Raw genomic sequence first — 12,453 nt, forward strand, 5'->3', positions numbered from 1 at the left:
CCCCCCCCAAATATTCTACTGCTTTAAGCTGCTTTGCTTTCAAGTGGCATGAATACTGTAGCTAATGATACAGATATCTTCCTAGAAGCCTTAACATTAGTTCTGGTTTTGCTGGTACTCTGGTGTGGGAGAGGCATCGTACATGGTCCCTTAGAGTTCCTCAAATTGTTTTCTCAGATTTTTTTTTTTTTTCTTATGAACCTATTGGTATCTGAATGTGTAACAGCATTCTGCATCAAAACACATCCAACAGGCAGTAGCATATTACAGGAAGTAAACAGAAACAAAGCTTTCATGCAGTAAATGAATTAGGTGGACTATGACACAGCATGTCATCATTTTATTCCTGAAAAAGTGCCAAGAGCAACTCTCAACAACCATACTTTAAGTACAAAGTGAGTGGAAGAGCTTTGCTTAAATGTGTTCCTTCATTGTGATACAATCTCCTCATATGTGCGTGAAAGGGGAAGAAAGGTGTGAGTACCCAAACTTCTCCTGGGTTTGTGAAATTCGTTCTTCAGTACTTGAACCATTTATAGCATTTAATAGTCCAACACTACTTTGTTATCTGCAGTTACCAGGATGCAAAAGACAAACTGGCAAAAACAAGACTGCTGGCTCCAGCTTACTTTATACTGGGTGGAAAAAATTCTGGAGAAGGGTGTGTGATAACTCGTTCCAGGACAGCTAGTCTGGATATCTGGGAGTGAGTATGCTTGACCTGACCCTCCAGAAGAGGACAGGTTCCACCAATAATTGTGTCCTATGTTTCTTGTGACTTCTGTTGTGCAAGAACTCGCTTCTTTAGCATCATTGAAAAATACCACAGCAAGCCTAAAAAAAATCCGGCTGTGTGTAATATATACTATATATGTACTTAACTACATACTTCGAGAAGAAAAACACAAACATATACCTCTTTTCCAGCCTTGATATCAAGAAAGGCACATGGTACGTGTTAGAAACAAACTACGATCGCTGGAAGCCTCCGCTAATCTTGGATAATCGTAGAACACCTGCAATGAAATGCCTGAACCAGACAATGCAAGAGGTAGACATCCTCTGAATACCTCATCTTGCTGTTGGGAAACTCCAAAACTGACCTGACGCAGCCAGGAGGATTCAGGGCATTTGCAAGCACAGCTGTAATGACAGAAGTGGCTAACGGTTTTGTGACAATTTGTCTGTGCTGCTGGGTAATAAAGTACCAGCTGGCTCTTTACACAAATGGTTTTTAGTTTTAGGCTTTCTCTTCATCTAGGTAGGTTTCCTGCAAGCATTTTCTGTGGCTGCATATGCAGGGGGATAATCTGGAGATACTTTGAGAGAGATTTTCAGTGTTTCCTGTGCTGTTTTGGCACCAGTGAAATTCAAACGCTTGCTGTGTCAAACACACTCAAGTGTCCTATGGTGTACTGAGATCCAGTCTGCTTGAGTTTTTGCAACCCATATTCTTCTGATCTCAAGATGTATGGGTATCATGTACTCTTAAAGCTTTATCTTATTATCTGAGCAGTAAAAAAGTTACAGTTCTCAGCACTTACACTAACAGGTTAATGTCCGTTAACATCAATGTCTTTATTTTCTTTCAGAACATCTCCTTACCAACAATTTATGATGTTCTCTCCACAAAGCCTGTCCTCAATAAGGTAATGCTTCTATTTTTGCAGAAAGTTTGGGTTGGGGGGCAGACCACTAACTACTATACATCTAAGGAGGAGGTCACAGTGGGGTTTTTTTAGGTGAAAACATGCACATAAAAACGAAATAAATTCCACATGACTTCATAAAAGCAAAATGTAATTTCTGGAATAGCTGTCTTCCAAAGGCCCTACAGCTTTAAAACTCCGAGTAGCCTGAGCCCTTTCCTCGTAGCTGGCTCTGGTTTGAGGCATCTTAAGGACCCTCCTAACCTGAATTAACCTGTGATACATGCCTTTATAAGCAGCATGAAACAAGTTAATATACCTCATGGTTTAGGCATACTACAGGCACATTGTTCTTGCAGAAAAAGATGTTTTAGTCTGAACTTGAGGGTTTTGGTGTTTAGGAAATAAAAAAAAAGACTAAAGGGCTGAGAAGAGTTTTTGAATTATAAAGTTCAGTTACTATATTAAGTGGAGGCAGCATTCTTGGCTGAAGACACAAACTATTCATACTTGGATGTTGCTGACTAAATAAGATAAATGCTCATTTTAGTTGAAATGTTCAGCTAGTATCAGAGACAGTTTTTCACTAATTGCTGTAATGAGGCTTTTTTTTTTTCCCTTCTTCCTTCTTCTTTCTCCCACCTGCCTGTTAGCTGACTGTGTGCACAACGCTGATGGAGGTATATAACGGTCATACAGAGACTTACCTGCGGGAATGCCCAGATCCCTGTAGTCCTTGGTAGTCCTGTACCTTTCCAATGTTGGAAGCTGCTTGTCTGAATTGGAGGTCCTCCAAGAAGAAATACTTCTGGAAATAGATTCCTCAGTCTAACTCCTTTCTTCAGAAATCTAATGGCTATATAGAAACGTCAATGAGCTTCTAACAGTGGAGGACCCTATCTCACAGCAGACTTTCTTGCTTTCTGATCAGCGGTTCTGCTGACAAGAAATGTATACTAATGAATGTCTGGTTTGATTTCAGCCATTTCTGCCAAACGAGTTCAGCAATTAGCTCTAGATCTCCTCAGCCTTGACAGTATTCTTGGTTTGGTTTGTTGTTGGTTCGTGGGTTTGTTATTTCTTGTTGTTTGGTTGGGTGTTTTTTAGATGAAAATACTTCTAAAACACACATAAGTTAAAATGGCATCTGTCAACAATGAAAAAGAATTGGGTATAAGAAGGCCATCTGGGACAGTACAGTTCTGTTATTCTTTCTTAAGCACTTAAGATGAATTGCTAGTGTTCTGGTCCAATATGAGGTTATGTCTAAGATGCCCTGTTATAAAATAATTTACCAAGTGTGATATCTAGTCACAGAAACAAGGTCTTGGGGAAATATCTAAAATGAGATCTGAGCCAAAAAATGTCTTTTCGCTGATATATAGATCTTTTGCTGAAGCTTGCTCTTGGCCTGTTAACAAATTTTTTTTTAACACAGATTTTTCTGTTGTCTCAAAAAAATACTAATACAATAAATATTCTTGAGAACATCTTTCTTTGACCAAAGTACACATGCACTGATTTCATACCTCAGTGGAAGTCACCATGCATGTTACATATCACATGGCAGAAAGGGCATTCACTTCCAAATAGACTGATTTTAACAGTGTCTGAAAAACTGATTTATTTCTTAAACTGACAGTTAAAGCTATTACCAGAATGGGAAGTAGGCAGCTGCTAGTAGTGGCTGGGTTGTTTGGGGGGATTTTGTTTAGTTGGTTTGGTTTTGGAAAGTGGGGGAGGGAAGCCAAGTCAGACTATACCATTGGCTGGAATTAAAATTCAGAAAGTAAAGGTCCTTTAGAAATAGGAAGAAGTACAGGCACCCTAATATCCTAGGAAGCAGATAATATAGAAGGCACTAGTTTTATCTATGTCAGTGGCTGCATTGCTGGGACTAGTTTCCAGTGCCAACTCTTGTGTTTTATAACACGCAAAGAGAAGACACTGGAGAGTAAGCTTAGGGGCTGATATATATGGTGGTTCAATTGTTTTTCTTTTCTTAACCGCCCAAGGAAAGAGGTCGTATTAATATTCCCATTGAGCCATGAATTTAAAGTTGCCACTGGTGTAAGGGGCGTGTTTGCTGTCCCTTTGGTGTCTTGCAGAGATGGTATTGCATAAGGCATTCCAACTAAAACCTGCAAGTTCATGACATCCAGTCACAATGGGATTCTTGATAGGCAGGACATGCAGAACAGTATTACTGTAGTGCAGAAGTTCAGAACAGAGGATACTACAGTTTTCTGTTCCAAACAGTAAAGGCTACTATAAGATTATTTTTTTTTAATAGTTGCAAATTTAACACTAAGAAGCTTAAAGAAGGGGAGACAAGTTATTGCCCATGAATCTGAAATGCAAAGTCAACTTTCATCCAAGTATGACTTGCCAAGTTTTATTTAGTATTGCTTCCTTTTCTAAAAGAAATATTAAAATTTCTCCAAGGCTTTCAGTACAGTTTCCCACAGCCTCCTACTAGAGAAACTGATGGGTTACTGACTAGACCAGTGGTCTGTGTGGTGGGTGGGAAACTGGCTGACACGCCACACCCAGGGGGTGCTGGTAAATAGCTCCTTTTCAAACTGGCAACCTGTCACAAGCTGGGTCCCCCAGGGATCGATATTGGGCCCAGCGCTGTTTAATATCTTCATAAGGGATCTGGATGATGGGATCAAGCATACGCTGATGAAGTTTGCAAATGATACCAAACTGAGTGGGGAAGTGGACACTCGGAAGGGAGAGGCACCCTGCAGGGAAGACCTGGGTAGGCAGGAAGAGTGGGCTGACAAGAACCTTATGAAGTTCAACAAAGACAAGTGTAAGGTCTTGCACCTGGGAAAACAATCCAGGAGTGCAGCACAGGCTGGCATCTACCCAGCTGGGGACCAGCTCTGTGGAAAGGGGTCTGGGGGTTCTGGTGGACAACAGGCTCCATATGAGTGAACAGTGTGCTGCTGCGGCCATGAAACCCAACAGGATGCAGATTGCATCAACAAGGGCATCACCAGCAGAGATAAAGGAGTCATTAGCCCACTCTACTCAGCGCTGGTCAGGCCACATCTGGAATACTGTGTTCAGTTTTGGTCCCTGCTACACAAGAAAGATGTGGACAGGCTGGAGAGGGTCCAGAGAAGGCCACAAAGATGATCAAAGGCCTGGGAAGCCTGCTGTATGAGGAAAGGCTGAGAGCACTGGGCTTGTTCAACCTTGAGAAAAGAAGGCTTAGGGGAGATTTTATCACCACATTCCAATATTTAAAGGGTGGCTACAAAGAAGATGGAGACTCTCTTTTTACAAGGAGTCACACAGAAAAGATGAGGGGTAATGGGTACAAATAACTGCTGGGGAGATTGCGTTTGGACACAAGAAAATTTATCAGAACAAGAACCACCAGCCATTGGCATAGTCTCCCCAGGGAAGTGGTGGATTTCCCAACATAGGACACTTTTAAGATTCAGCTGGACAGGGTGCTGGGCCACCTTGTCTAGACAGTGCTTTTGCCAAGAAAGGTTGGAACAGATGATCTTTGAGGTCCCTTCCAGCCTGGTATTCTATGACTAAAAGATAACCTTTAATCATCCCTTGTTTCAGTAACTACATTACCAGCTTACAGCAAACTCTGTTCTTATTAGAGGCTCTCCCTCCATCAACACTGGAAGAAGCAGGGACAAAAGCAGTGCTACTTGCCAAATAGCTTTAGCAGCTGATAAAGAAACATGGCTTCTGGTTGAAAAAAACGAAGCACTGATATTCTAGGCCATAGAACAATGCTTATAGTAGCACAGCAAGAAGCAATTCAAAGGGGTGTAAAGCACTGACAGATCGAGAGCATGCAGAAATCAGCATCCCGCTATTTAAACTGATGCTAAAAAAAAATGGCTAGTCCAGTTGTACATCTGATTTTTTTTTTAACTAAAGTATGCAGGCAGAAGCATGTTAGCATGATTGTACTACCAGAGTCCATTTTAATCTCAGTCATGAGTACTGAACACATGTAAACCAAAATCAACATAGCAGCATGATTTAGATTAGGGAAAAATGGATGTATAGTGTAAAATGCAGCTTCTGGGACATTCGATTCACATAAAATGGCTGAACCAAGTCAGATGTTACAGTCTGTACCCTGAAGAGCAATTCATATACTTCTGAGTTTGTACCTTAATCTGGTAGGGGGTTGTTCAGATTTATTTGGAATTAGTTGCGTAATAGCCATAATCAAATTACTTTGTCATTTAAAAATAAGTAAGTTTACTTCCTTAATTAGTCCTGTCCCACTTTAGCATATGTGGAGCAAGGCAGTGTAGTCTATTTACAGTCATTAACTAACGAGCTTTAGGTATGTACCTTGTGCAAGACAATCCACATTTCCACACTGGAAATTGCTTTACAATTGCAAAAGCTCAGCTAAATCCCTTGGATGTCTGTCCAGAGCCTGAATGCCTATGCCTGCTATTGACTTAAATAAACAAAGCTATTGAAAAACAAAAACCCCAACAACTGTCTTACTGTGTCTGTCTTAATATAGAAAAAGTGATGAATGTGATTGCTTATTGATTTAACCTTCATCTGTCAACTCCGAAAGCACTTGTTCTGAAGGTTTTCTCAAGCCTGACAAAAAGTTCAATTTGCTCTTGTTACAGATAGAGACATCTATTTTTAGCATCAGTTTACTGCCTCCCCCCTGCTTCTGCTGCCCTAGGCACTGTAATGGAAGATAAGACCATTTCACTGAAGAAACATATACAACTACTTGCAACTTTGGAATTTAATGCACCTGCTTTTTTTGGTTTTTTTAAACAGAAAGACACAAGGAATGAAAAGAGGTATGTTTCTTCATATTCATTTGCTGTACATGTAGTTGAGGTACCTCACAACCACTGAGAGGGCAGTCTGATTTTTATTTTTTTTAGGTTTGTTTTTCCCCCAGGTCAAGTAAGCAACCGTATGTATTTTCTCTTTTAAGTTTAAATAAGAGGCTCACATAGCTTTCCCAGTTCTGTTGTGAAAAATCATCAAATGGTTGCAAAAAAAGAAAAATTAAAAAAATGTGAGCAACAAGACAAACATTTATTATTAGTGCATAGTCTAGTTCTATGAGGAGCAGCCTCAGTATTTTAGCTTCCAGCAGATTTTAACTGTTAATGTAAATACAAAGAGTTAATCCAGTTTATTCTGAACTTAATTAAATAAGGCATTACAGGAAAGACAAAGCATTTGTTTGGGCACTGACATTTAAATGCAAAAAATGTCAGTTTGCCAAGAAAATTTTATACCTCTACAATTCAAGAAACCCATGCAGTGAAGCCCCATACCATTTCAGAGGAAGAAAGAATGGCATCTCCCATGTCAAAAAGCAAAATGTTGGCAGCTAGCGAGGACAGGAGAATCCAGGAAAGGAATTTGATTGTAACAAAAGCAAGCAGTAGTTCTGGGACACGTATGCGAGTGAGTTTGCATTAGAGTCAGTTACAAGTTAAGGCTTTGCTTTGAAGCGAAACTCCAGAGCAAAACCCACAGATGTCCTGGAAATTATCTGCAAGGAAAGCAGCAAGAGTAAAGAGAAGACTTGAGCTGGAGCAAGCAGGCATGATGGAGAGTGGACTGACAGGGAGCAACTGAGAGCCTTAGGCAGGCGCCACAACTAACAACAAAATACCCCTCCCTCCCAGGACAAACACCTGTCCCACCTTCACACAGCCAGCCCTTTGGGCTACAGGTGGAAGGAGAAAGAAATGCGAACAGAAGGCTCAAAAGCTTGGATTTCACCTTAGTGGCAACAGCTGGCAAATGACCTGCTTATGCCACAGATCATCAGATGGACTTTCCTGCTTTTGGAGGACCAAAAGTGTTGGTGAGAAAGGCACACCCAAGCTCACCAAGCAGCAAAACTTCTCATCCTTTGCACCAGAAGAACAAGATGAGCCAGAAAGAATAATGCTCAAGGAAAGCAGTGGCAGAAACCACAATTTGCCTTGGGAAGAAAACTCCAGATATTTATGCTTTTTATAAGAAGCTGCCTTTGACTGTTGAAAGAGTCTGAAACGCAACATACTGATTGGCCAAATACTGGTATCAAGTAGCAAGCAGATGATGTGGTTGTTCCCTCTAAGTCTGCCTACCCGTTTTTCAGAGCATCATAACTTGAGGTATCAAAGATTTTAAAGGCCTTTTATAGCTAAGTCTGCTCCCACACTCTGTTACTTAGAAGAGAGGACAATAATTATAAAGGAGTTAGTGTGTTTACATACCAAGAAGCACTGTACTCAGGACGTTTTCTGACCTACAGTGAATCAGCTCTGAATTATATTAATTGTATATGGGACAACCTCTCTCGGTCTAATTTGTTTTACAAAGTTTGTTCTCCTAGCTCAAGGGTTATGTGCAAGCAATAGGATAATCCCAGCAGTGAGGCTGCCTCTGTTGGATATTCTGTATTTGAGGTAACTCCAGTCATAAGGCTTGCTTAAGGTTTTCCACTATTAGTCTTGTCTTTCTTATGATCTTGCTAAGCTTTCTCTATTAGGCAGATACCCATCGTACAAAAAAATTCATCCGTAGACTTTTCCCTCTTTATATTTCAGTGAAAATGGTTCATTTTGTTAAGAAAAATAATATTTTTTTTGTCTGTAGTAAAAAAAAAAAAGATCACAAGCATTGGGTTGTAGCTAAGTGCTGAAGTGCCATCTTGTTTTTAGAGCAGAACTTTAATTCAAGTACCTGGACAGGTTTGGATTAGACATAGCTTTTTCTCAGGCTACACCCACCAACTGAATTACACCAGTATTTAAACCTTTATGTAGTTACATATAATTTGCATCAACTTAGTTCCCCAAATGCTACATCTGCATTCCTGTAAGAGGTGTACATGCACCATCTCCTGAGAGCTGGAAACAGTTCTCTTAAGATAGCCATGTCCAGCTGCAGAAGGTATCCCTTCTGCATGAACCATGTGGGAAAAGAAGTAGAAGCAACTAGATGAAGAGGGGAAAACATGAAAAAGAAAAAAAAAAAAAAAAGAGAGATGAGCAGGAGCCAGGGGGTCTGGAGATGTCAGAGGAAAGAGAAGTAAAATAGAACAGGAAGACAGCTGAGAATGGCAGGCTATGAAGATCTAGCAACTGCAGTATACTCCTCCACTGACCCCATTAATTCCTAAATTAATCATGCCATTGCTGTCATCTGAAACCCCAACCAAACTGTGCCTCCCCACCCACAGCAGCCTATGTGGTTAATAGCTGCTGTTACCACATTTTTTCAAATTATGCTGAGACAGTAGATCTAAACTGATCCTCTAAGAAAAGAATATTGAAATTAAAAATACATATTATCCCAAGCAACCATTCTTTAGATTTAAAACCAAGATAAATTACATTAAAAGTATACTAAGGCTGTGAAGCGTACAAGCTTAGCAGCCACTCATTCCCCTTCCTTCTTGGACGGGATACAGTCTCTTTGTATGATCCCAAAATTCCTTTTACAGAGATCCCTTGTTTCACTCACTGCACAGGACAGGCTGCGTTCTTGTGATGAATGAGGATGGCATGATAAAGCAGAAAGGCTTCTGCTTTGTTCCAGCTTTCAAGACAGTAAATAAGATAAAGCTGTGCGAGAGAAAGGATGGTGTTACAGACCAAGTACATCTAAGTACCTACTGGGACAACTGAATTCTCACCCCATTTCTGCCAGGTGCTGCACAGGCAACCCAGTAGGTTGTGTTTGGCCAGTACCCAGTCTGTGATACCAGTGGTTGTATTTTGGAAATACTGATCACAACAGCAGTCAAGACAGAGGGAGCTATGCTGCAATCATATGAAGTGCTATAAAACATATCCTAATTTTTTACATCTGTTTAGGCTCTTAAAACTATCCAGCAATCTTGGTATCAAACCCTGTACCTCAGAGCTCCATATGTAACACAGGCACAATATCGTCTATCTTTCTAGATATCGGTAAGATTAAAACATAAACTAATCCAAAAAGAGGTCTAAAGCCCTCAAACAAAGTTGATTTAGTTCAATACCAGCATGCCTTCAAGGATCATGGAATTAAGTAATACAGGGAGAGTGCCATATGAAAACTGATAAGAAAATGAATCACCTCAGTGCAAGGTTTGGATGGTTCACAAAATAAGCAGGGTTCAGGGCCGTACACTTGAGTGCTAAACATTAACATCCCGCTTGTTGGCTGAGGCAGAGACTTTGTGAAAGGGCCAGCATGGGGAAAAAGAGGAGAGGTGTGATTAAGAGCCCTATGTGTACAGGGCAACAGGTTACATACAGGCACTTACTATAATCCTGTTGTTTTCTTATTCTGCAGTGCTTGAATGTATGAGCTAGACAGCTAGAAACTTTATTTTTAAAACTGAGGGCTGGGTATCAGTTGGTGTGGAAAATACCAGATACAGCAGAACACAGCTTCCATGTGCCTGTCCAGGAAACAGCAGCTGGTCACCTGGAGAGGACAATAAAGCAACTTATAACAGCTCCCATCTATCCGAGGTGCACATCACAGCCTCCCACCAGGTCATCTACACCAACCTCTGCTCTGCCAACAGGTAGAACATACTGCATTTCCTCTGTGAGGATCCTGATTATATGTTTGCCCCCCAAAGCAGCAACCCACTAATTTTCTCCTTCAGCCTCTGATCAGACTCTGTATTTATTTCTCCAACCTGAGACTGCTCAGTTGATTATCTGCCTCCTTTTCATCAAGTAGCCTGCAAGTGCAGTGCATGCCCACGCCATTCAAGATAAACATCCCAGGCATCCAAATGGGTTTGAAATGAAGCCAGGCGACTTTGCCTGTCCCCATCTCAAGCTCCTGCTTTCAGTAACGTCCCTGTTACACAATATCGCAACAACATACCGGCACAAATCCTGCTTCCCACAGCCCTCGGTGCCAGGACTTCCCGCAGGCAGAAATCCCTGCCCAAACCCCCCTTTTTTTTTTTTTTTTTTTTTTTGGGGGGGGGTTGCAATTTTCACTCCTGCTCCAATCATACAGGACAAAGGCAGCACAGCATGAGCCCATACAGAATTGCCTCCCAGCCACCAAAGAGGCAGACACCTGGCTAGGCAGCACCTACACAGAGATTTACTTCTGCTACGTGGAGGTTAACTGTCCTTGCCGAACAACCCTGGTGTTGTCAGCTGCAGCTCGCGCAGGCGATTGTGATTTCCTGTTTCTGAAAGCGGTGTTACCAGCCAGACCATCACTCTCCTTAATTTAGAAAGCTGTTTTGTGTTTTCTTGTGATCTGGTTCCACACCTCCACAGGCAGGCTGAGGACAGTAGAATGAATAACAGCGCTGAGGTTACATGACACTTTCCCTGTTCAAAACAGTCGGCGAGGAAACCCACAGGTATTATTCATTGTAAACATTTCCCAGAGACTAAACCCAACAGGTACGAGCAAGTAGTCTTGCTCCTTTGCATTTTCTAATGTAACAGGACAACAAAGGAGCATACTTGAGAACCACTATATGGAATGAGGTATATCTGCTTAATTTTACCTGTGTGAATATTTTAAATTTGCAGTTGAAGGTTTATGCCAATTATACTTCTCAGCTGTGGGTATCTGCCGAATAGTTTCTTATTTGATGGGAAAAAAAGAGCAGTAGCAGGGTTTTTCTCAGCATAAGGCATGAAACTGATCCCTGCTACTATAAATCACAAACAAGAGCAGAGCTAATCTCAGGGATTTTTTTTTTTTTATAGTCACCTGTTCCTGCAGTTTCTAAACTGCAGTCTCAAACCTTTGAAGTATTTTCAAATCTAAATTCTTGCTACAGCTACTAAAATATGAGGTTTCTTTTCTGATATTGACTATTTCTCAGAGACACTACCTTTTGTAGTGGCATTTACAGATGCCAGTCCCACAACCTGTCCTATGCAGACAAGGTGCTCTCACCCTTAGGGCTTTCCATGGACTCATGTGCCAGGTAAGTTGGAGAGTCAGAATTCCAGCAACAAACAGCAGTAACAAAAGCGCAATACATGCTGCAACACGTACCAAGGAGACCTAAGTCACATCATCACAAAACACCAGCCTCCACTATGCATATATAAAAAAAAACATGAAAGACACATAGATTTGAGATGGAATATGATGATTGCAATCCTAACAGAATTCAGCATTTTAACCTTGGACTGTACAATGTCTAGCAACCTTATTTCAACATTGTTTTTAAACACAGATGTCTAACCCATAAAAGGAAATGATAGTACCCATAACTTTGTCTTCTGGAGAAAAACAGTGAAAAACTGCTTTTTGTTTCCTTTTGAAGACATAAACCACCTAAAAAGATTAATAAGCAAAAATGCAAAAAAACTAGCAAACATATAAATTCCAGCTTTTTTCTTTACAAGATATTCAAGTTTCCAGGTTGGTTTGGTTACAAAAGCTTCTAAAAATTATGTAAATTACCTGTACTAAATATTTGGTTTACAACAACAACAAAAGAGTTAATTATTATGTTACTTTTAGTCTTCTAAAGTCATGCTAATGAAAACACTAATCAAAGATTAGAGTCACTTACATTTTCAGTCCTTGCCTGGTGTAGGTGGATTTCATTGAGCAATAAGATTTATAACTTCATCATAATGCAATGTCTACAAGGCTGAATTCACTCAGTTGCTAATGAAATGTGATTTGGGGACCCTCTTGCTTCAGCTGGGTGATAATTAGGGCTTATCACAGATAGGTCTAGGAAAAGGCTGGAAAATACTTAAGCTTGTTTTGCAATTACTTTGAACTTTTAGGAAGGGAGGAATTGTTCTACAGTTATCAGCCTGAAGTTTTCTGC

General features: G+C 40.6%; 1 protein-coding gene across 3 annotated transcripts in view; it reads left to right on the top strand.

Annotated features, from left to right (window-relative positions):
* Positions 1-4,457, top strand: part of ASAH1 (N-acylsphingosine amidohydrolase (acid ceramidase) 1) — a 23,035-nt gene extending 18,578 nt beyond the window's left edge. For 2 of the 3 annotated variants that reach the window (XM_010570036.1, XM_010570038.1), the window contains 4 exons: positions 575-706; positions 928-1,051; positions 1,593-1,649; positions 2,303-4,457. In XM_010570036.1, coding sequence (XP_010568338.1) covers positions 575-706; positions 928-1,051; positions 1,593-1,649; positions 2,303-2,392 — 403 coding nt within the window. In that variant the 3' untranslated portion in view covers positions 2,393-4,457. The remainder of the gene's footprint in view (positions 1-574; positions 707-927; positions 1,052-1,592; positions 1,650-2,302) is intronic. The other variant, XM_010570037.1, reaches the window with a different exon arrangement.
* Positions 4,458-12,453: the final 7,996 nt, after the last annotated feature.

The sequence above is a fragment of the Haliaeetus leucocephalus genome, unplaced genomic scaffold (assembly GCF_000737465.1).
Source record: "Haliaeetus leucocephalus isolate CR32 unplaced genomic scaffold, Haliaeetus_leucocephalus-4.0 Scaffold284, whole genome shotgun sequence".
Lineage (NCBI taxonomy): Eukaryota > Metazoa > Chordata > Aves > Accipitriformes > Accipitridae > Haliaeetus > Haliaeetus leucocephalus.